The 21,861-nt window shown below is 40.0% G+C and overlaps 1 protein-coding gene across 5 annotated transcripts in view; it reads left to right on the top strand.

Annotated features, from left to right (window-relative positions):
• Positions 1 to 21,861, top strand: part of LOC143900506 (protein gustavus-like) — a 137,509-nt gene that overhangs the window by 110,275 nt on the left and 5,373 nt on the right. For all 5 annotated transcript variants that reach the window (XM_077411934.1, XM_077411935.1, XM_077411936.1 and 2 more), the window contains 3 exons: positions 15,611 to 16,071; positions 20,266 to 20,501; positions 21,483 to 21,813. In XM_077411934.1, coding sequence (XP_077268060.1) covers positions 15,611 to 16,071; positions 20,266 to 20,501; positions 21,483 to 21,813 — 1,028 coding nt within the window. The remainder of the gene's footprint in view (positions 1 to 15,610; positions 16,072 to 20,265; positions 20,502 to 21,482; positions 21,814 to 21,861) is intronic.

A 21,861-nucleotide genomic window follows, 5' to 3' on the forward strand; every position in this document is an offset into this window, starting at 1 on the left:
GGTTACGTGACGCGTAATCTCTTGCACAAGATGTCTGAGAAACTATCGCCATCGCTTTACTGCTCTATCTTTTTTTTTTTTTACGTTGATAAAATGTTTCTCATTTTTTTCAGAAAGTTTTTCGCTTTATATTGAGTTTTACAAACCGTGTAAACGCTGCCGCTATATACTATAACTCAATCTAACTACGTTTTTAAAAATAGATGTGCATTTATATTGAAACGATATTTGCTGAATTTTATCACACGTTATATAATTCAGAATTTAATCTATATTAATTTCGGGCGAAATTACACTTAATAATAACTTCGTAAAAAAAATCTAAGTTTACAAATATCACCTAAGACTGTTGCAGTCATAGACAAAGGTCAGGCCAATGTTATTTTGTGAAGTTGAAATGTTCCAGTGGCATTCTCCGTGGAATCTCGGTTGTCGAATTGGCAGGGTGCCTGCACGCTGAATAGCGAGATTCAGGCACGAAGTTGAGATCCATTGCAACACCATATTTTTCTCGTGAATAATAAAGAAGTGGTTTGTTGTACTTAAATCAAGCAGAATTAAAATTGTTTATTGCAAGAATTAAACATATTTATCGCATAATCAATCGGAGAAATCAATTTCTGAAAAAGGATTTTAGTTTCACAATCAGAGACAATAACAACTCGGCTGCTTCCAATTCATACCGTTCCTCAATTTGTCGACTGCCGCCAAATTTATCGTAGTAACATTGGCCAACTATCTGCCTTTAACCGCGATAGACGGACTTGCATGTTATTCACGTCATCGTGTAATAAGAATCGAAAGTATTGAAACGCTATCTTACATTTATAATTCAGTATCACTCCTTGTCGAGAATGGCAGAAAATGTGATTTTTATAAAATATTTTTTTATTAATTTTTATTCCGTTCATTCGCAAACTTTATAAAAGAACAAGTTTTCAAACCTAAGATTTTAAAATAATAATCATGCTATGATAGTAGTTGCTATGTAACAGCAATTGAGTGTAGATGCATCTTAATTGTATATACATTAATGATTGACACGCTCGCAATAGAGAACCCATCTTGCTCCAGACAATTCCGCGTCCCTTTGCACGTCCCTGGCGAGCGCGATGCAACAGCTGGGTAATCTTGCGCGAACACTCCGTCGTAGTTTCGTCTTGTCCGTCTCGGCTCGCGGATTTCTCAAAATATCCGCTCCACTCCCTGCTCACGGTCTCGCCGGCGCGAATATATCCGCCCGCTTCGCTCGCGAGCGGGCAAGCGCGCTCGTGATTTCACGCCGATGGACGTGCTAACGAGCTTTGAGGTACTCACCGACACGTGCTCGGCGGTTTGCTCATTAAATTAGGTAACAATGAGTGGACGGAATACGCCCGCCGCCTCTGCACTTGTACGTACCCCACGAGTTTCTTTCGCGTTCCCTTTCTCTTTCCCTCTTCCCATCTTCTCGCTCTATCCATCTCCCTCCTATCCTCCCACCTCATACCGTATGCGGTGGGGTGCCAAGGATATGTGTGTGCAAGCCAAGGCGCACCACAGTGGGGTCGGGTACCAGACAAGGTCACGGCTACCAAGCGCTGGTTTCTCTTTCTCTTTCTCTCTTCTCCCCGTTCTTCTTCTCCGTTCATATGTTCCTTCCCTTTTCCTCCTCCTGCCTATCTCTTCCCATCCTTTATAACTGTCCCATCTTTCTCTTTTTCTTTTTCTCCACATCTTCTCGAGTCCTCCCTCCCTCTCTTTCTTTCTCTTTCTCTCTCTTTTTCTATCCTCCCAACGTGGCAGCCATCTTGGGGAATGTGTAGCGTCATCGAACGCACCATCCAGAATAACAATAAATTATCTTTTCCACTTACCTTTCACCTTCCACCTCCTCCCGCCCAGTTCTCCATCCTGCTGCAATCTATATAGTCTCGGACCGATGCGTCGCGTCATATTGCGCGAGGAAATGAAGGATTTCCACTGTGAGCGGCGCGCGGAGTCATTCTTCCGTTCGTTTCTCCACTCCGCGATTTTCCTCTTCGTCCCCTCTCCGCCGTCTTATCTGTTCCGCCGCATCTCGCGATGTCTCAATCCGAGCGTATGCGCCTAGCTGCTTCCAAATCGATCGAAAGGAATATGACAGCGCGATGCAGTAAATAATATAAGTTTGAGCAAAAATTTTTCTAAATTACACGAAAATCCGATAAATCGTCTTTTTTTTAAATATATATTAATATATTGTACCCAAGAGATTACCATAAGATATATACTATGTTCAGGAATCCAAGATGCTCCCCAAGATATTATAATATTTTCGTGACAATCTATTAAAGCCACGAAGAATGAAGTCACCATTTGATGGCTCGACAAAAAAATAATTTGAAGAGAAAACATTTTTCTAGAAGGAGGTAAAGTCCCACGACACAAGCCTTGAAAATAGCAGGGGTCTTTTGTCCTATCACGTGTTATCGATTATCTTGAAGCACGAACCCTTCTCCTCGGTTACCAAAGTCTCAGATTATCTCGATCTTCCCCCTATCGTATCATCCACCTCAGTAACCAAGGCTCGCTTTAATTCAGGGTACAACATCCGAAACTACTGTGACATGCGTAATTTGCTAGACAAAACAACCCGGACAAGAATTTTAATAATATCCTGGCCTTTTATTAAACAATTATTTTTTAAAATGTTTCTATTTTAATAAAAACATCTGAGTCGCTATTGTTAGAATATTTCCTCATTTATGGAATAATATACAAAGGAAAAGCACGAATAAGTCGATGAAAGCCATGACTCAGTCATGTTCAATTATTATATAGCAATTGTCAGAATAGTACGCAATAGTTAAATATATAGGAAATAGAAAATGAGAAACAATTTAGTATAGTCTTCAGAATTTTTGTACATCTTGATCTGCTTCTTTCTCAAAGTATATCCCAAAGTGCTCGTTTTACTGGCAAAGGACAGCAGGGAACCTTAATCCAGGGAGGGCACAGAGACGGAAAACAATGGTGATTGTCTCGAAACGTTTACAGCCTAATTATGTGAACACGGGACCCGAGCTCGGTGGAGTAACAATGCTATAACTCGTAACAATGTACGATTGTTCATTGTCTGCCCGTGCCTCTCCGCTTTTCTTCGCGTTCGAACACACGCAGGTTCGTAACCCTGTACACGTAGGACCCTTCACCCTTCAACGCGAGAAATCAGGCTGCTGAGAATCGTAAATATTTGACTGGGAGAGAGAAAGCATCTTTCGCCTATCTTGTCAACGACGATTCGACTCCTTTGAGTTGAGCACATTACAGCAGGAGAGATGCAAATTACAAGTTAAATCTAACTTGTGCCGAGGAACTTTCTTCTAATCAGCAGGCATTTATCTACTGTTGGCAGGATTATCTATGTTCTATGTAGATAGAAGATAAATTATATAGCATTCGCAACAACCAAGATCTCTGAAGGCTGTAATTATATAATATATTATTTTCTTGCCGCCTACGTACAGATACCGTAGAATTTACATAGATTTATTTAATTACAATTCCTTCTTTCAGTTTTTGAAATGTTCTTCCTTGAGGAAGTAATACTTGTTTAGTAATACTTATTTAGTAATTCTTTTCATAACTACATTTGTAATACATTACGATATCGTTTTATCTCTAACATTGTTACTCATTAACGTTTTTAATTAAACGGGAACATCACGTAAGCATTCTTACGGTTGGTTTATTTTTGGATTTTGACTTGGCAACAACAGTGAACGCAGTGAGAGGGGAATGAACAGGTAAATGAACGAATTTCCGTCAGACGCTGTTTTGTAACAATCAGATTTTTTTCTATTAATCCTTCATGCATCTGTATTATACTTGGTCACATTAAAAATCATATGATTGCAAAATATTTCTCAAATTTTAATTTGTTTGCCGAAATTGCTTTTTGCTTCTTATGTCTGAATTTCTTGTCGTATAGTCAAAAGATTTTCTTCAGGATTATTTTAACCCCTAGAACATATGGGGAAAATTATAATACGATATAATATTGGCCCGTTTGGGTATTCCACAAAGCCGATGGCGGCCTCGAACTTTTCATAGGTTGCTCGTGACTTGTCCCTCGCTCCCACTCCCTCTCTCTCTCTCTCTCTCTCTCTCTCTCTCTCTCTCTCTCTCTCTCTCTCTCTCTCTCTCTCTTTCGCCGCAGTGCCAAACCTCTTTGTCAGTCTCGCAACATCCGGCCTGTCTTCCAAGGCCACGCAAGATCACACACAGAAATCGGGTCGTTGAACCGTCCGCGATGCGCATTGCGCTGTAATAAAGCGAAAGGCGCTAGCCGGGAGATAAACGCACATGCTTGATACGCTGCGACTGTCATCGTCATCTTCATCGTCGTAGCCGATAAGAAACGATAAGGATAACGAATTTTCTATACGCGGGATATCCCCCTCGACGAATTTACTCCCTCTGGGAGACTTTCTCCCTCCGCTCCGTCCGTAAAAACATTTGTTACGAACTTACATTCTCTCTCAAGCAATAAGAGGATGAAAGAATAATTATCTCTACAAGTTCGTAATTATTGCACAAAAATGTTGGTGTAAATATTGCACAACCATTTATCGTAGTCGGCACTTGAATGTCTGATCTATTTGAATAGCTCGCGTGATAGTTTATTCCAGACTTCGCGCCAAGGTGCGTCGCGCATATTGACGCAAGCAGCTCTAGTTAAATTACATAAGATAATCGTAGCTCTCCATCCCTACCTCTCATACAGCAAGCGTGCAACACTACATAACAGTCATCTATAGATTCTGTATACATGATTAGAGGAAATTTACAAATTTTTCAATCTGATTTTTCCAACTAATAAAGTCTTTCGACTAAATAATTCCTTATTATACTTGTATTTATCTAATTTATCGTTGGAAAAACTCTCAAAAGCAGCTTAAAATTTCCTTAATTGTTTGTGATATTTTTAATATTTATATTTATTTTTATGAAGAGAAAATTCCGCAAATTTCGACTTTCCTTCCTCGATCTTCTCCGTTTTTCCCACTTTTCAGTTTTACTTTCTTTTTTTTTTCAAGTTTTATCAACTGTTTACAAATTCATATTGTTCATTTATACATTGTCTTTTTGCTTTTATTTTTTTCTTATTACACGGAATATTAATTTTTGTACATTGCTGTAGAATAGGAGAATTAAAGCTATAATATAAACTCAAACTTGGGAGCCTACCATCTTGAGAGATTTTCTTATCCTCTTTGAAAAACACCGAAGTCGCGTCGCACAATGCATTTTTGCACTTTCTCGGGGGTTATCGTCCTCCAAGGACATCATCTCGAGGAACCAGTCCTGGCGGCGAAAAACCGAGATATTCGTCGCGGTGTACACGTTGCGCGTGCGCGTTTGCGAGAAAAATGCATGCGTGCGTGCGTGCGGAGGGAAGTTGCGGAACGTGGATCCGTTCCTGCCTTTCGTTTTTCCTTCGGAGCTGCGACGAGACCTTGAGGAAATCTTCCCGCCATCGCGTTCTCGATTTCATCATTGAGATCGCCGTCGTCGGTTCTTGGCGTGAGTCGCGCGCGCGCGCGATCGCGTATTCGCGACATGGTCGAAGGAAAAGGATCGGAAAGCGCGCTTCCACTCGCCGCGGCCACGGCGCGATGCGCGGCATAGCGCTGATCTAGACCTTGACGATGAACAAAGCAAAGAACCGGGGAGTCTCCACCGGCTTGCGTCAATCGCGTTAGAGAGCGAGCACGCATCGCATTCTGATATTGTTGATGTTAACACGGGATCTTTTTCCTATTTAGTTTTCTATGAAAACGCTCATATATGTCGAAGTCAACACATGAGAATTAGCAAGCTAAGACTTATTCTGAAGAGTTACTAACATATTTCAATTTAGAAATGCAAAACTGATTCAAAAAATGTTATAAAAGTGAAACAAATTAAACAGATGAATTACATTGAAATTTATTTCTGTGGCAATATTATATGTTCCACTTAGAATTAACATTATCGGGATATTATTATTACCGTTACATCAGTGAGTTGCTGGGACGTTTTAATTAATAACCGTTTTGCGTGAAACGAGAGATACAAAAAACAAATGGGACGACATGATGCTTGTTACATGCGTAATTTAATTGTGAAATTGGCGCACAAAGGCGCCTTTTACGCGTGAGTTTCGTTCAGAATGATTGGCGCTTTTGTTTCTGAGAATTAATTGAGCGCCTTTGTGCGTAAATGACTTTACAAGATGGGGACCGGCCGCCATAAGAAATGCATCTCATGCGGAATGAAGTCGTAACACTTCTAACCGTCCTGAGACGCGGTGTGTTACTTGGCGCGTGCATGCAGACGTCGTGAAATATCTTCTTCTAGCGAGTGTCGTTTATCTTCATACAACGCCTGTCGTTTATCTGCAACACGAGCCCGTCAGCACCAACGTGCATGCAACGGTATATGCACCTTGTATGCTACTTTACAACGAGAGTGCGACTAGATATTATCTCTAAATCATAGTGAGTTACCTCTCACCCTGAAGTTTCGACTGAGATTCGCGCGTCCCTGTTTACATAAATCAGCACGTTCACGTGTAATTTTAGCGAGGTTATTAAATCCCTGACTGACCCGTTATATACCATCAGACGCAACAAACTTTAGATTTCATCCCGCTCGCTATATTTATGCAGATCGCTATATTTATGTAGACATTTTTTTATCTTTATCTCTTACCTTACTTTATCTTTATAAAAAGTAGCAGTCTTCATTAAATTTTTCGTGGCTGCGCGCTCGTAAGATAAATAATCTCTGAAAATTCATGCATACGAGTGCTTCATTGACTCTTTGATTTTTATTCCTCAGAGACTCTTTCTCACGCGCAACTGGCAGAAGGCTTCCATACGCGCGACATAAAGCGACGGTTTACTAATGATACGGACACGATAAAATATAAACGCGCCATAACGATTGTGCCATTTGTCATTTCTGTCTGCAAGTGTGACTCTCAACGAGAATGAGCGCGTAAACGAGACTCGTCTGATCCGCGTAACCCATCCTTAAACGCTCCGTCTTCAAGACGGAGACCGATGCTCTGATATATAATCGACTTCGAGGAACTGCGGAAGCGATGATAAAACAGAACGTCGCATGGACCCTCATTGCTCATAGAAAAATTTCATTGAGGAGAAAAGACTTACGACGCATGAATAATGTAGCGCGATAAATTAACATGAATCATACGTATATAAACACTTTCTTGTACAAGGAAAAGGTGCGAGACGTGGAAAATAGATTGCTTGCAATCTAATAGCAACGTAGAATTAAATGCTTAATATCCTTAGTACATTCGAACTGAAAACTTGTCTCTTATAAGCTATAACGCCCAATAACAAAAATTAAGGCCAAAATTAAAAACTATATATAATTGTGCTAAAGATTGCAACTTACAATGCAACCACTGCCGTACCAGTAATAATAATAATAATAAATAACAAACTGCAAGAGATGCTATACATAAAGACAAATGTATTAAAGAGCAGCACTTCAAAAGGTGAAGTATATCAGCAATAAATGTTGTTTAGAAGCTTTAATCTTTGATTAATATAACTAATAATAATAATGATACCAATGAACTATATGATAATATTACAAAAGATAAAAAAAACAAGTATGAAAATAAGAAGACGTTGATTCGTGTAATAAATATTTGCTCTCAAGATTGTAATTTGTAATTTTCGTATGTAACTTCCTCTTATAAATAGAGCTTATAAATTTTTTGAGATAGCGAGAGAGGCCACCAGTAATCTTCGTACCATGCAATATTAAAGACGACGCGAGATGCGGACCTGAACAACCCGCCGATTTGAAACGCGTTGCCAGCAGGCCAATTCGATGATCTCACCGCGCTGAGAGAATCAAGCGCGAAAGGACCTACCAACGACCGCCCCGATATTGACTTCGATCAAACCAAGAACTGCCCATCATGTTGGAATTCAGGGACGGGGCGTGGCCCCCTCCTAATAACCGAGCAAATCGTAGGACTTTGCTCGCCGTCGAGACAATAAAAAAAAATCGTTGACGATGATCGTCGCGTCGCGCCGGATCGACTTTGGTAGACTTATGAAATTGTGGTCGCAAATCCTTGAAACGGTCGAACGCACGCGTCGCGTAAAATATTGCTTCTTTGGATATGCAATTCGTGCTTCTACAGAATACTACCGAATAAATATTACCAAATTTGTACGTATAAAATCTATATATTGTGTTGTGATTAGTCCAATTCCCTTTATGTTTTGTATTTTTCGCACAAATTGAAAAAAAACCCTTTTTTTTCCAGTTTTTAATATCATATATCTTTTGTAATAGTACCCTTTGAATTAAAATTCAGCTATTAAAATAACAGTTAACAATTTAAAAAAATGTAATAATTGGTCGTGGGACGAGCAGAAGACGGCAAATTAAACGATTTCCAAATTTCATTATTTCCTTGCTGGACGCGGTTAATTTCACCGATCGTATGCTGAAACATTACCTAACGCAATATATGTATACGCGCGTGAAACACCAGCGATATTTCGCGGCATGAATCGTCTGCGGTACCTATATGCGCTTTCTTATTCTGCCTTTCAAAAGGCGTCACATCCAGACGAATAGTCCCGCATGATCAAGGCGCGTTCTACGTTTCGTTAGGCGTGCCGAGAAATTATTGTTCGTCTCGGTGACCCGTTTCACGCTGGTCGAAATAAAAAGCAGCAACCGGCTCGATTATAATATATACGACTTCACCAGCCGGGCCGCATTGTTTCTCATAGTGGACCACCGCCGGGGTCCGTGCGGCTCTCCGCCGGGCGAGACTAGTAAAAAGGCGCGGCGCGAAAACGTCAGAGCAAAGAAGGCCCGTATATGCACGACAAAAGACTCCATTTTGTCAAGAAACTGTAGGCCAACGCAAACGCTTCTATCGAACCTTTATCGTCGCAGCTGGCGAACAGGTGTTGACGGCCGGCTAAGTCGTCAGCTGTGCCATACTAAGCCGACGACTGCTAAGTGTAAATGGCCGTTATTAGCTGCCGGTTGCGCTACGGACCGTCGATCGAACGGAACCAGGAATATCTAACATTTTTTGTCATGTAAATCAGGATTCTCGTATACGACGCCGGGAAAACGAATGTTTCGCATAATAAGTCTGGATTTTAGCTCTGAAAAATTTCTTTGTCTTTAGAAAAAGAAGGCAAAACTCAGAAAATATATTATTTTATTAATAATATTATATTTTATATTATAAGATTTTCAAGTGATTTTTAAAATATTCCTCAGCTAAGCGACGAAACAGAGATTTCCCGTTTCGTTTTGTCCCAACAGTGGAATAGTTTTTGGGCTCGCTCCGCAAACTCGGCGCGGCTTGTTTTAGCGCTGTCGCTTGCGAGCCAACGGCGATGCATTACACATCGTTTCAGTATCATTGAACGCAATTGACATCTACATCGTTAGAGTTTATTAGTACCGGTTGGCAACTGGTTTGTCGATGGCATGGCGGTGCCGTGCGTGATGAACCAACCGGCCGCGATTTACGGTCATCCTCTCGCTCGGTGATGTTTGGTCGATCCATCCCGCGCCGCGCCGCGCCGTTTCCCGGCGCGCTTTCCGTGCACGAGGATCATCCTGTTCACCGGGAAAAACGATCGCCCCCGAGGAACTCCGGCCGTCGTTGAAAAATTTCTATTGCAGACGCGACGCCGCGGGTTGTCGATAATCGTCGAAATATCCCGTCCCTTCGAGCGCAACGCCGTAATCACGTAAAGATTAAGCCGAGCCACGCAACGGTGATTACACCTACAGCGTATATACGAGCGTGCGATTATGATTACTCTAAATTCATGCTCCCGAGCGCCGACGCGTTTCCGGATATGTTTATTAATAAATGGCAGGTCGCTATCCGCCGGAGCGTATTTGGAACAGCCTAATGATGATAGTCGCTAAATGTCTTTTCAGAAGTTTGTAGTCAACTTCTTGCGAATATTAGTTATCGTACGCGCACCTAGGGTTTTGATATTCTTACTTTTTTTTTCCAAGAAAAAATTCGTACCGCACAAAACTACAAGTGCACTTCCATTCAATTTCATTATATAAAATTGTATACTTCTGTGTAAATTTAAGGTACGAAAGTGGAAGAATTATTACAATAAAAATCAGATCGTACATTAATATTTATAAACAACAAATGATTTTCTGAAATTAATATTAATTAATAAATTAATCGTTGCAAAAATTAATCATGCTCGCGGACCATTACGAAATCACTGTTGTGCGCGTGAAAATATGAATTCCACGATGCGCGACGTTTAAACTAAACGTTGCATGAAACGAAATAATACCCATTGACGTAGACGCTAAATATTTACGCAACCAGGACGCAACGAGCGCGCGAGAATTTGTAAATTAACAATTAACGCATCTCCGTCATGCCGGTGCGGCAAATATTTATTCGCCATACAGACGTGCACGTTTGCAGGACCTTACAACAGTTTCAGCTATTAGAGTTGATGGATCTTTATTTACAGACATTTACGTGCGATTGTTTTGAAAAAAATATTGATATTACGGATTTTATAACTCTGATATGAAACACATTATACTACATTGTCTTATTCTTTACACATCGAAGAGAAAAAATTAACTTTATCATTATAAATTTAAAGACCTGACCAACAACTTTGATAATCCTGTCCCTCGAGGGTCCATGAGGTGTGTTACAAAATTTCGCACGTTTTTCTTTATAATTTATCATCAACGACAATATTAAGGTGCCGAGGAATTGAAAATAATTAAGAAGCATTGTGCTTTGTCGCGCGCTCAGTAAACCGATGTGCTTGAACGCTCTCGCACGTGTATCCGCGTCTCATGCATACTTGATGGTTTAATCCGACATCTTCAAGGAGTTTTCTTATCAGCGCGTAGGAGAGAGATCCTCAGCGTAACTTTAGAGCTTTGCCGGAATATTTTTCGATGGTCTATTTTACCAGGAGTTCGCGGTAGCGCCCGTCGGTCATGAGAACTCGCGCGGTGCGAGGGTCTGAAGGGCAGGGCAGGGGTGGATTTGGAGGTTGGTCCCGTGTCGAGGTGGGGCAAAGGTGACCCCCGCGGATCAATACCGCCGCCGGTCGAGCGCCTCCATAGCGTTCGAACCGCCGACATTCTCGTATTTCGTCTCGAAATCAAATGCCGTTTGGTCCAGACCGGCTCGTGGAGGTTATTTCCAAATGAATCTGTTGCGTGCGCGGTTTAATCTTTTGACATGTACCGAGTATATTCGCCGAAAAAACGGATCTGAATTTTTTACACGAGCTTTTAGACAGTCTATAAAAGGTTATTCTTTTTAGAAATTTTCTAACCGCGGATGGAATAGTTAATAAAACAACGCGGCAGTGCTTTAAAAATGTAATACTTAGCCTGAGGATTTACCTCTGAAAAAAAAAAACGAAAGATGACAAACAAAAACCCTTTGTACAATTGTTTGCGTGACATAATTTATAATTTTTCAAACATCTGACGGTTAAAATGATTTTGGAATTATATTCTTGGCAGTAAAAGCCTTATGATTGAAACAATCCGACAAAAGCTTGAAACTCTCGTTTTCAATCGTACACACAAATCTGAAACTTTATTAAGATCGTTGAAATTAGAAGGCACTTGAAAGTATTATTATTGTAACACTCCCCGCGTCCGTACTAATGTAACTTTCGGCAAACAGCATTAGTAAAGTAATCAGTATACGGGCTTTTGTTTATTGTCTCGAGTGTTTTAATTGGCCGAATCGGTGTGCAAACGTTGAGGAAGTCGATTTCTCTCTCAGTATACTTTCTCTTCGTTCTACACTCAAGGCGATATCAGTCCCGCTGACGACGTCCGCCGCGGTTAAGAGAGATAAATGCCATTAATGGACTTCAAATGAAACGCCTGCTCCATAGCGGTCAGCACCGTGACGACTGCCAAGAACGGGCCCGCGCGGCTCAAAGGGCATCTTACTCATTTACTTCCCGCGCGGCGGGAAATTAAATTCGCGGTTTCTCGACCGCGTTTCCTGTTCGCCGCGCGGCAACACAATCTGATTAATTATGAATGTTTCACAATTATTTGGAAAGGCGCTCGAGGTCGAGGTATATATCTCGCTCGATCGTCTTCAATGAGGGACCCTCCCATCTCGATGTTATCGATGTTTATTTGCGGGGTTTCTTTTTGCGGAGCCAATATATCTGATCTTGTTGCGCAAATTGCGCTGTTTTCATCAAATTAGGAAAGTTGTCCGAGATCACCGCTTGACTCCGCGCGACATTCCGTACGAGTCTTTCTTTCGGGCAAGATGCGAGCCTAATTTGCCGTCGTTAAACTTCGCGCTGCGAAAGTCTGACGAACAAACGGATGTCGACGAAGCGTGACGAGTTTATGGTGAAAACACAGGGTTACCTATCAGACTTGTTAACAAACAACAACGATCGATTGGCCAACGGAAAGTTCCGTCGTGCCATTTAGAATATATCGTGACTGTCGCGTTGATATAATTATCGTTAACTACTTTTTTGCTGTTTTATACTGTCGCGGAACGGCGAGAGATGATTAACACGCGCAAACTTAATTTCGGATGCTTGTCTCATTTTTGCTATTTCTTTCTGCATCGCGGTAATTAATACCGGAGTAATTTCTGACTTCCAGCCATACTCATTGCAATTAGTATACGTAATCCGAATTTTTCCATCGCTACAATAAGAGAGATATTTTTCATGAATTTCCGTAGCAGATTCCTTTTTTTTCCTAGCACTGATTATCGCGAGTGAAACCAAATCGGCCCGGATTCAGGATGCCAATGTCCGGTGTCCGCGACCGGAAACCAGCACGACGGCGAACGGATACGATGAACGATCGGGTTACGGTTAGCATACGTTATATTATGTCACAGGCTTGAGAAAAGTACCGAATCGGATTATTTCTCGTTTCTAATTGTACATTCAATCAAATTGTACAGCCAATTATAGAAATTTTGACCGCGGATCATGCAGAAATTTATCGCGGCTGCGCGGATTTTCCCCTTCGTGCCATTCCCTAATATAAAAACAGAGTGAAGGTATAATCAAGTAAATTTTAAAAGCAGAACAATGAAGGTGTGGAACGTATTATATGTATTTTCTTTTGGTTCTCCAGAGGGGTTTAGATGTTACGTTCTTTCTTATTTAGAACAGAATTCTTGGCCAAATTATATTCATTGTGTCGCCGGCACTCGCGCGAAAAGTTACCTATTACCGTGTTTGAGTCCACACCGCTATTCTTCATTTGTTCTTCGCGCTTCTCCTCTTTTTCGCCAAGCAGATGAAAAATTATCGTCACGTACATACACGGTTAATCTTTGTTTGCTCTGGCGCGCGCGTATCGTTTTACTGTAGTTCCACCAAGAAGGTCACTGTCATATTCTTATCCGGATATTTCTATAACGCGTTCGTCAACCTTTGCTTCTACGTTAATCATACCCTGTCACAGTCTGAGGTAATGATTACCTATACAGATGCCTATCGCGTCAATTTCATAGAGAAATTGGTAATAGGGTGTTGAACATTCTTGAATGATCGGAGAACGTCAAGGAATTTATACTTTAAGCTACTCACCTCGTAAGTGATGTAACATTTTCCTGTAATAATATAACAAAATAAAGTAAGTAACGTTTAAAAATCATAAAACGTAAATTTACATCTCGATTTGCATAGATTTACCTACCTACTACGGATACTGCGATCGATTTAATATCGTTGCGTTTCAAAGATCTTGCTTATGCTGCTCTGGAAATTATGTAAATAATTTAGTCATTTACATAACAGCTCTTAGCTATGTATATATAGTTAATCTTTGAATACATGTGTTTTAAGAAAACGAGGAAAATGTTGTACCTATAGAAATAAATTTCGCGGAATCTAGATTACAGTGCATTGTCAATGTAACGTGATAAGACGCAGCATTTATCACTAGTTTAATGCGGTCATTCGCAGTAATATACGCTTACGGGTTTTCTTTATGTGATTAATGTTACGCATAATTTTAATGACGCAAATTTTAACGAACGTCAGGCAGATATTGAAAGAGTGGCTCGGCTTGAAGCTGACTTTGGACTTGTGCATCAGCATTTCTCTCTCTCTCTCTCTCTCTCTCTCTCTCTCTCTCTCTCTCTCTCTCTCTCTCTCTCTCTCTCTCTCTCTCTCTCTCTCTCTCTCTCTCTTATATAAATCGATTTATTCATATGACTTGCTGTATCTATAAAATCATTCTATATAATTGCAGTAGAACCTAAAATTCTCAAATTTTTCTGTACTCTAATGATGTAATGGGAAAAATTACTAGATTATTACTGTTTATATACAGATTGAGAAATATTTAAATAATTAGAATTTCAATATATTTTTATTTTACTCCCATCAGGCACAGACGGGTCTTTGTGACCACGCGCTCGTCTGAAAAATTCGATACGATTTCGTGCCGGCGACGCGGAAAAGATACGGGAGTCGTCCGGAAATCGCAAGCTCGTGATGAAAATGCTACTTCGCGTGTATACTTCATCCTAGAAAGAATTAATCGATTCCCGCGATTCGTCCCACGCTTACATACTATACATGTGCCGCGGCAATCCGTTCCGCAAAGTCTTCGCAAATAGGAAAACGTGATTAATCGAGATTCGCTCGGACATGTTTTTTTTTTCTGAACCCGCAGACGAAGCGCGCACCTCGAATTACCCGAATCCAGGGGCACGCTCGCACGCTCTCGCCAACATGATTTCCCGTGCGAAAATTCAGCGCAGTTTTCTGCACCAAATCTCTAGGGATTCGTCCAAAGTAGAACAAAGAGAAATCAAGCGCGGACGTAATGACAAAGTCTCTGAATTTTTTCTTGCCAATAATAATCTTCCTATATTACGTGTGGCCAGTTCGTAATAATAATTTTTGCAATCTTCATCTACAATAATCCTTCTATTCTACCGTATACCAATAAAATTATATTATATATGAATGCAGATATGTCAGTTTTAACTTTCTCCTGTATTATTGCAAAAACAATTTTACATAGCTTTCCAAAATACAATTAAGGCTCATAGCACATGGAAAAACTTAAACAAATTGGCCAATCACAGTCAAATTCTCGAAAACTTTAAGATAGCTATTGGTCAATTTGCTTACCGCTTAAATCTTACTGCTTAAATTTTTTTATGTGCCATGGGCCCTAATAGAAAGTCAAAATGCCATATTGTTTTCTTTCAATTTTTGCAAATGAACGTTGATCTTGATCGATTCACGGTCAAACGAAACGTTACATCCTTTGACGTTACGTACTCGTAAGAATTTAACGTAACGCTCTCGCGAGTTCGCCGACCGTGAAAATCATCCCTCCCCCCGGCCGAAATCACCTTCCCCCTTCCACGCGTATCAATCTCTGTCCCGCTTTATCTCTTTCTCTCTCTCTCTCTCTCTCTCTCTCTCTCTCTCTCTCTCTCTCTCTCTCTCTCTCTCTCTCTCTCTCTCTCTCTCGCTCTCTCTCTCCCACCCCTCAGAACGCACACGAATTAACGTGCCCTCGTTCTGTTCTCGCATTGCAGGTACAAAGCGAATCGTTGCGTGAGCGGGGGCGGTAGCCGCGGAAACGGGGCGACTGGCGGTACCGGAGGCGGTTCAGGTACTGCAGGCGGCCGCGGCGGCGGCGGGGGCGGTGGTAGCCCCGGCAGGGGCGGCGGCGGCGCCGGCGGAGGAGGAGGCGGAGGAGGAGGAGGAGGAGGAGGAGGAGGAGGAGGTGGAGGAGGCGGCGGCGGCGGCGGGGAAGGAATAGACGGTGGTGTGGTGCCTACTGCACCACCGACTACCGGCCATCACCACCACCACCATCATCATCACCTCACCACCACGACTACCACGACTACCACCACCACCTCCACCTGCGGCAGACACCACAGGAACAAACTGTCTGCCGGCAAGCAGTGCACGGATCACCGTCACCACCCACATCGGCATCACCACCAACGCTCCCACCACCGGGGCATGAACATGGGCCAAAAGATTTCAGGTTAGGCGTATACTCTAATGCAGAAACAGAAACGCAAGCCACGTCGAACGTGAACGCGTTCCGCAGCGAACAGGAATTTTCTTTGCTCGCAACTAGTCGTGAATTGAAATAGCCTTCCTGATTAAACGGAATCGCACGACCCTTATGATGAAATTAAAATTTTTCGTGATCTGAGATCACATCGGTTTCGTGAATCGTCACGTTTATTTATTCGGTTGTTATTTGCAGAAAATTTTGTAGGTCTCGATGAAGATTAATGAAATCGACTTTTAGCCTTCGCTATAAGTGATCTCACTTGCCAAGTTTTTGCGTATCATTATAATGATCCGCAATCGAAAATGTTTCCAGATGGTTATCCCTTAACATCAAAAACAGATTAGTATAATTTTAAAATTATAGTTAATGAAGATTCAAGGAGTTATCAATATTTTAGCCTCCTTTTTTTATTTTTTATTTATTTTTTTTTTTTTATTGAACAAATCCGATTTCTATTATAATTTCTATTAATGTAAAACATACAAAATTGTTTCTTTAGGATACATTTTTTTTATTTAATCGATTATAAAAATTAAAATAAATATTAATCGATATTTGTGTCTTCTGTTACTTTTATAAGATACTAATTAAGAGAAATCACAAATATTTTAATCTTTCAAACAACGTTTAAGACAAAAACGCTATTATCCATTTTCAAACAGAATTATTATTAAGCGTGATGAGTAATTAATTTCTTTGTCCAAAAAGAGCTGTTAAGTATCTATTAACTGTAATTATAAGTTTTTCGTAAGTGAGGATTGCAAATAAATTAAAGTTACATTGCGATACAATGCACTGTACAAATTATCATATATCATATATTATATATTAAGTATGTATATATATACACAGATAACATATTTATCTATATATTAGCTTATTATTGGTGGTCATGCAATTACCGCGTATAGATTTTACTCGTAAACGGATTGGAGCGACTAGAAGGTTCTTCGGATTAACTCACCTCACGAAGCGTTCGTCGAGGGTCAAGGTCCTTGACCGCGCCTCACTTTACCTGCTCAGGTAGAGCTTGGAACAGGTCCTTTAGTCGAATGCTTTACTCCCTCAAGACGGACAAAGCTTTCTCCTAGCCGTAATCCTCCGAAATATTCATGCTACCCGAACCCACAATTATCCTATACTTACATTTCTCTTGCGATAACGAAAATGTCTAATGCATAATTATTTACAAGAAGAGATAGCTTATATACAAAATATAACTTATACGATAAGAAAACTATTTCTCTAAGATAATTTACGTGGATTATACATGGATTATATACATATATATGTATATCCAATAAATATCTTTATGTGTGGAAAAAAATAGTTCGACAGCTAGAAAATAGAGAAAATTTAAAAGAGAGTATATATGGAGTTATAGCGGGCAGAATATTTAAAATTACCAAAATACTTTTATTTTAATTTTTAATATAGATTTATATTTAACTTGATTCTATTTAGTTAAATATACATAAAAGATGAAGTCATATCTCTGAAAATATAGTTTTATCTGAGGATTACATATGCAACCGATAAAATATTCGCTAAAAGTATTATAAGTTCTTTCTTTTCTTATCGAAGATCTTATTTTTATTTGAATTACTTTAAATCCATCTTTAATTTGTTATATGCTCCAGTTACATTCTATGCGCCATCGAGGTTTAGTGTCGCCCCGAAGTAATTATCATGCAGTTATTTACTTACCACATATAACGTTTTTGTCATTAAAAGATTGTCATGGGACAATTCCTTCTTGCAGACAATTCCCACCAAGAGTAATTGCTATTACCCTCTTCGATTATTCGTTTTCCTTTGATCTGCACACACTCTCAATTCTTTCCGACTTTTATTTGTCCCAAACTAGAACGCGAACGAATTTTTCAATTTCTTCAGAAATTGTTTTAAATTCCATTTTCAGAAGACTGTTTTTTTTTTTTTTTTTTTTTAACAGTCAGTTAAAAATAGCAAATAATAGCAAACGTTTATACTTACGACGTGATTTTTCCTTTTATCCATATCTGAAACTGCAGGGATCAATATGTGACTCAGCTGCGGCTGTGAAATTTATGTTCTGAGATCGTATTGTGCTTAACACCGACTGAAATAACCTCTGGCACGCCAAAGGCAACGGCGAGGAAAAAAAGATCCCGATGCGGATATGTCGGGCGGGGATGGACTCGAATCTCACATACGAAGCCGCCGTGAAAGGACCTTTCTTATTCGTTGCCCCTCGCCTTTTCAGGCACGGAAACCTACGGTTTCATAGGGCCCTAGGAGCCCTCAAGCGCGGGAACAGCTGCAGGGGCAAATAAACCAATGGTCCAAGGATATCGTGGGTCAACCTTCCAGAACCTTCGAGAACCTTCGAGAACCTTCGAGAACCTTCCGCCGCTGGACCCACCATTATTTCTCCTGATCGTTGCCTTGCTCTTATTCTCTTGCTGCCCTTCCCTTCTTGCCAAACATTCTGATCCGTCGCATTCCTAGCAGGTATCCAGCCATGGCTGCTCGCAAGACGATATCTGAATCTCGAACGAGGATTCATCGAAGAAATGCCTGCCTGCACTGAAACGCATAAATCTTGTCCAGCCAATATCTTTTTAACGACCGCTGTTATTTTTCACACATTGGCAGAGATACCGATTTACCCTGAAGATTTACCTGAAATCTATCGATGCGATGTACGGCATACACCTCCTCTTAAAATATAACTTTTTCCTAATAACATTTTAATTCGCTACTTCTATTATCCGCTATTTACACGTACATTACTGACAAGAGATATATCACAACTGTCCAGAATCGAATTGATTCTTTTTGAAATATGTTGTTAAACACTAAAAACCAACTGTCCTGAATGGAATTGATTCTTTCTGAAATATGTTGTTAAACACTAAAAACCAAAAGAGAACGTATTTTATATAGATAAAACCTTATAATTTTTTATGTTCTCATGGTATAGGTTATTGTGTAATGGAAAGATATATGTATATATTAACGAATAACAAGGAAAAAGTGAATTGAGAATCAAATGCAGTTGTGGGTGAGGTAACGTTAGGTAACATTTAATTAACAATTCAATACAAGTTATAAGTCGTACGTTTCGGCTCTACTTTGAGCTTATCTTTAGCGACGCGGTGATAGATAACTTAAATAAGCTTATGCTTTCCGACTACATATATATTAAAATAAATATTTAAAATAGTTATTGTGTAGTGCTCGAAGTAGTGCTTTTAGTCTTTTCTCAGCGATGTCTTTTAATGCCAGAGATTTTGTACATACATGCAAGATTCTCATCGGTTTATAAGTTTACAGTTAATAAAAGAATAATAAAGATAAGTCGAAAGCGCGTAGAATAAGTAGAATGAAATTTCTTGCACATTTTTTTTTTTTTTTTTTTTTTTTTTTAGAACATCCATTTTTAAAATATAATACCGAGCACGCATGTACCGTTCATTTATCTTTTTCAATAATTTTTCTGGCTGCAGCAGATACGTCACACATTGCAAGCGCTCAAAGTCAATCAGACTGGTGTATTTTTTTTATTACTGTACCTTTTCATATCGTGATAAAGTTGATAATAATGGATAACTTAAATATACTAGCGTAGTAAAATTAAACAAAAGTCAAATCATACTGACGATAGTATTTACAAACATAGGCGTGCGCGGAAATCATAGTTCATAAAACGAGATAAGATTTCAATCACGCGTGTTGGATGACTTTCAAATGTTTTTGGACATTTATAAAACAGAGTCTTTTATACAAGTAAGTGTTTTGTGTTACTTGTTTTTCTCGACCTGTCTTTATATACATAAAGAAAACATTTTATCGCAAAGTGTGATAACGTCGTAAGAACATTCCAGTATAGTCGTAGTTATCCGTTCTGTGACGAAATTTGCGATTACTGCGTACCGGTGCACGCTTTAGAGGCTTCTATGTCTCGGCCACGTTACTTGTGTAAATTTCGGTCAAAATATTTCCCATGTATTGGACTTTTACACTTAGATAACATTATCCGGTGATAAAATTGTCGTGTGTACGTCACAGTGCTAGAGGTGATCAAAATCGACAGTAACTGCGTAAGGCTCGTTACGAAAGCGGGCTAGGCACCGTAGAATCCGATCGTGACTGATTTATACTTCTCTTTTCCAGGCGGCGTGAAGAGCATGAGCCGGGAGAGCGGTGCCGGTGCCGGCGGCGGGGTCGGTGTTGGCGGTGGCAACAACAACACGACGTACACACGATCGGTGATACCGCGCGAATTGGCCCAGGACTTCGCGAGGCCGCCGCGCCTCGACGTGCTCCTCGACATGCCACCCGCCTCGCGAGAGACGCAGGTCCATCATAGCTGGAACGCCGACGACCGTAGTCTAAATATATTCGTCAAGGTACCGATTATATAAAAATATCGAAATCGATCCGTACTACACGTTGCCTGTGCAACAAATTTTGTATGTCATACCATGTACGTCATATAGTAAAAATTGCATCATTAAGTATACAATAATCAAATATTGTGTATAATATTGTGTAATAAGGACTATTTGACAACGATCCCTTAGTCCAACTACACGCCAACATTCCAATGAAATAGAGGGCTTTTTGACTTCCCTTTTGAGTCTTGAAGCACTCAACTTTGACATCAGGGAGAACGTGAGAAATAGATATTACTAATTTTTACACTGTTGAGGATGGCTCAATGTGAAGCCGAAACGTCCGGAATATTATACTGTGAAAATTGCAACAAATCATTTTTAATTTATAAAATTACGCACCACAACAGCCGCGTTGGTCCATTATCGAGAGTCCTAAGTTACTTTTTTTTAATTTGATTAAATAAGACTGTATTCTCATAAATATCATGTTGAATAGCGCACTCTTTACCTTTTATTATTATCTTGCTATTTCTGTTATTTGCAATTTTACATATTAGATGCTATTTATGAAAAAATTTGGATTACGATCACTAGGCAATCAACATGTTGAAAGAAATACACGAGTGAACTCTCACAAATATATATGACTTCGCAATTACAATTTATCTTCACGCGGGCATATTACATCAGACAAAGTTCTTGTTACCATGGGACTAATCCAAAATTCATATATCGCATAGATATCACTCCCTTCAGTAATCATAAAAGTGTAAATATAGAGGTGCTAAAATATGTTCTCCTCTTTTTATCGTATAGCTTGTTTGAACTTGGACTAAAAAATTTATCAAAAAATATATATGATTTTTTTATGTTAATACTATTTATGAATTATTCATTCACCTTATCTGTTTGGCATTTTCAAGACGTGCTCTAGATTAGAATTTTGATGAACCAAGTTTCTCACTAAACTGTGATCATTATTTTTTTTCCTAGGAGGACGATAAGTTAACGTTTCATCGACATCCCGTCGCGCAAAGTACAGATTGCATACGAGGGAAGGTGGGGTATACTAAAGGTATGCACGTATGGGAGCTTTATTGGAGCACGAGGCAACGAGGTACGCACGCCGTGGTAGGAGTCGCGACCGCGGATGCGCCGCTACATAGCGTCGGCTATCAGAGTTTGGTCGGCAACAACGAGCTCAGTTGGGGTTGGGACCTTGGTAGAAACAAACTCTATCACGACTCGAGAAACAACACTGGCATGACGTATCCAACCCTTCTCAAGTCCGACGAGACATTCATTGTTCCTGACAAATTTCTGGGTAAGCGATTTTTGAGTAATCGCAATCGCGCGATTTTCCACGAGAATT

This window comes from Temnothorax americanus, unplaced genomic scaffold, assembly GCF_048541705.1.
Source record: "Temnothorax americanus isolate GAGA-0224 unplaced genomic scaffold, ASM4854170v1 Scaffold3, whole genome shotgun sequence".
NCBI classification, from domain to species: domain Eukaryota; kingdom Metazoa; phylum Arthropoda; class Insecta; order Hymenoptera; family Formicidae; genus Temnothorax; species Temnothorax americanus.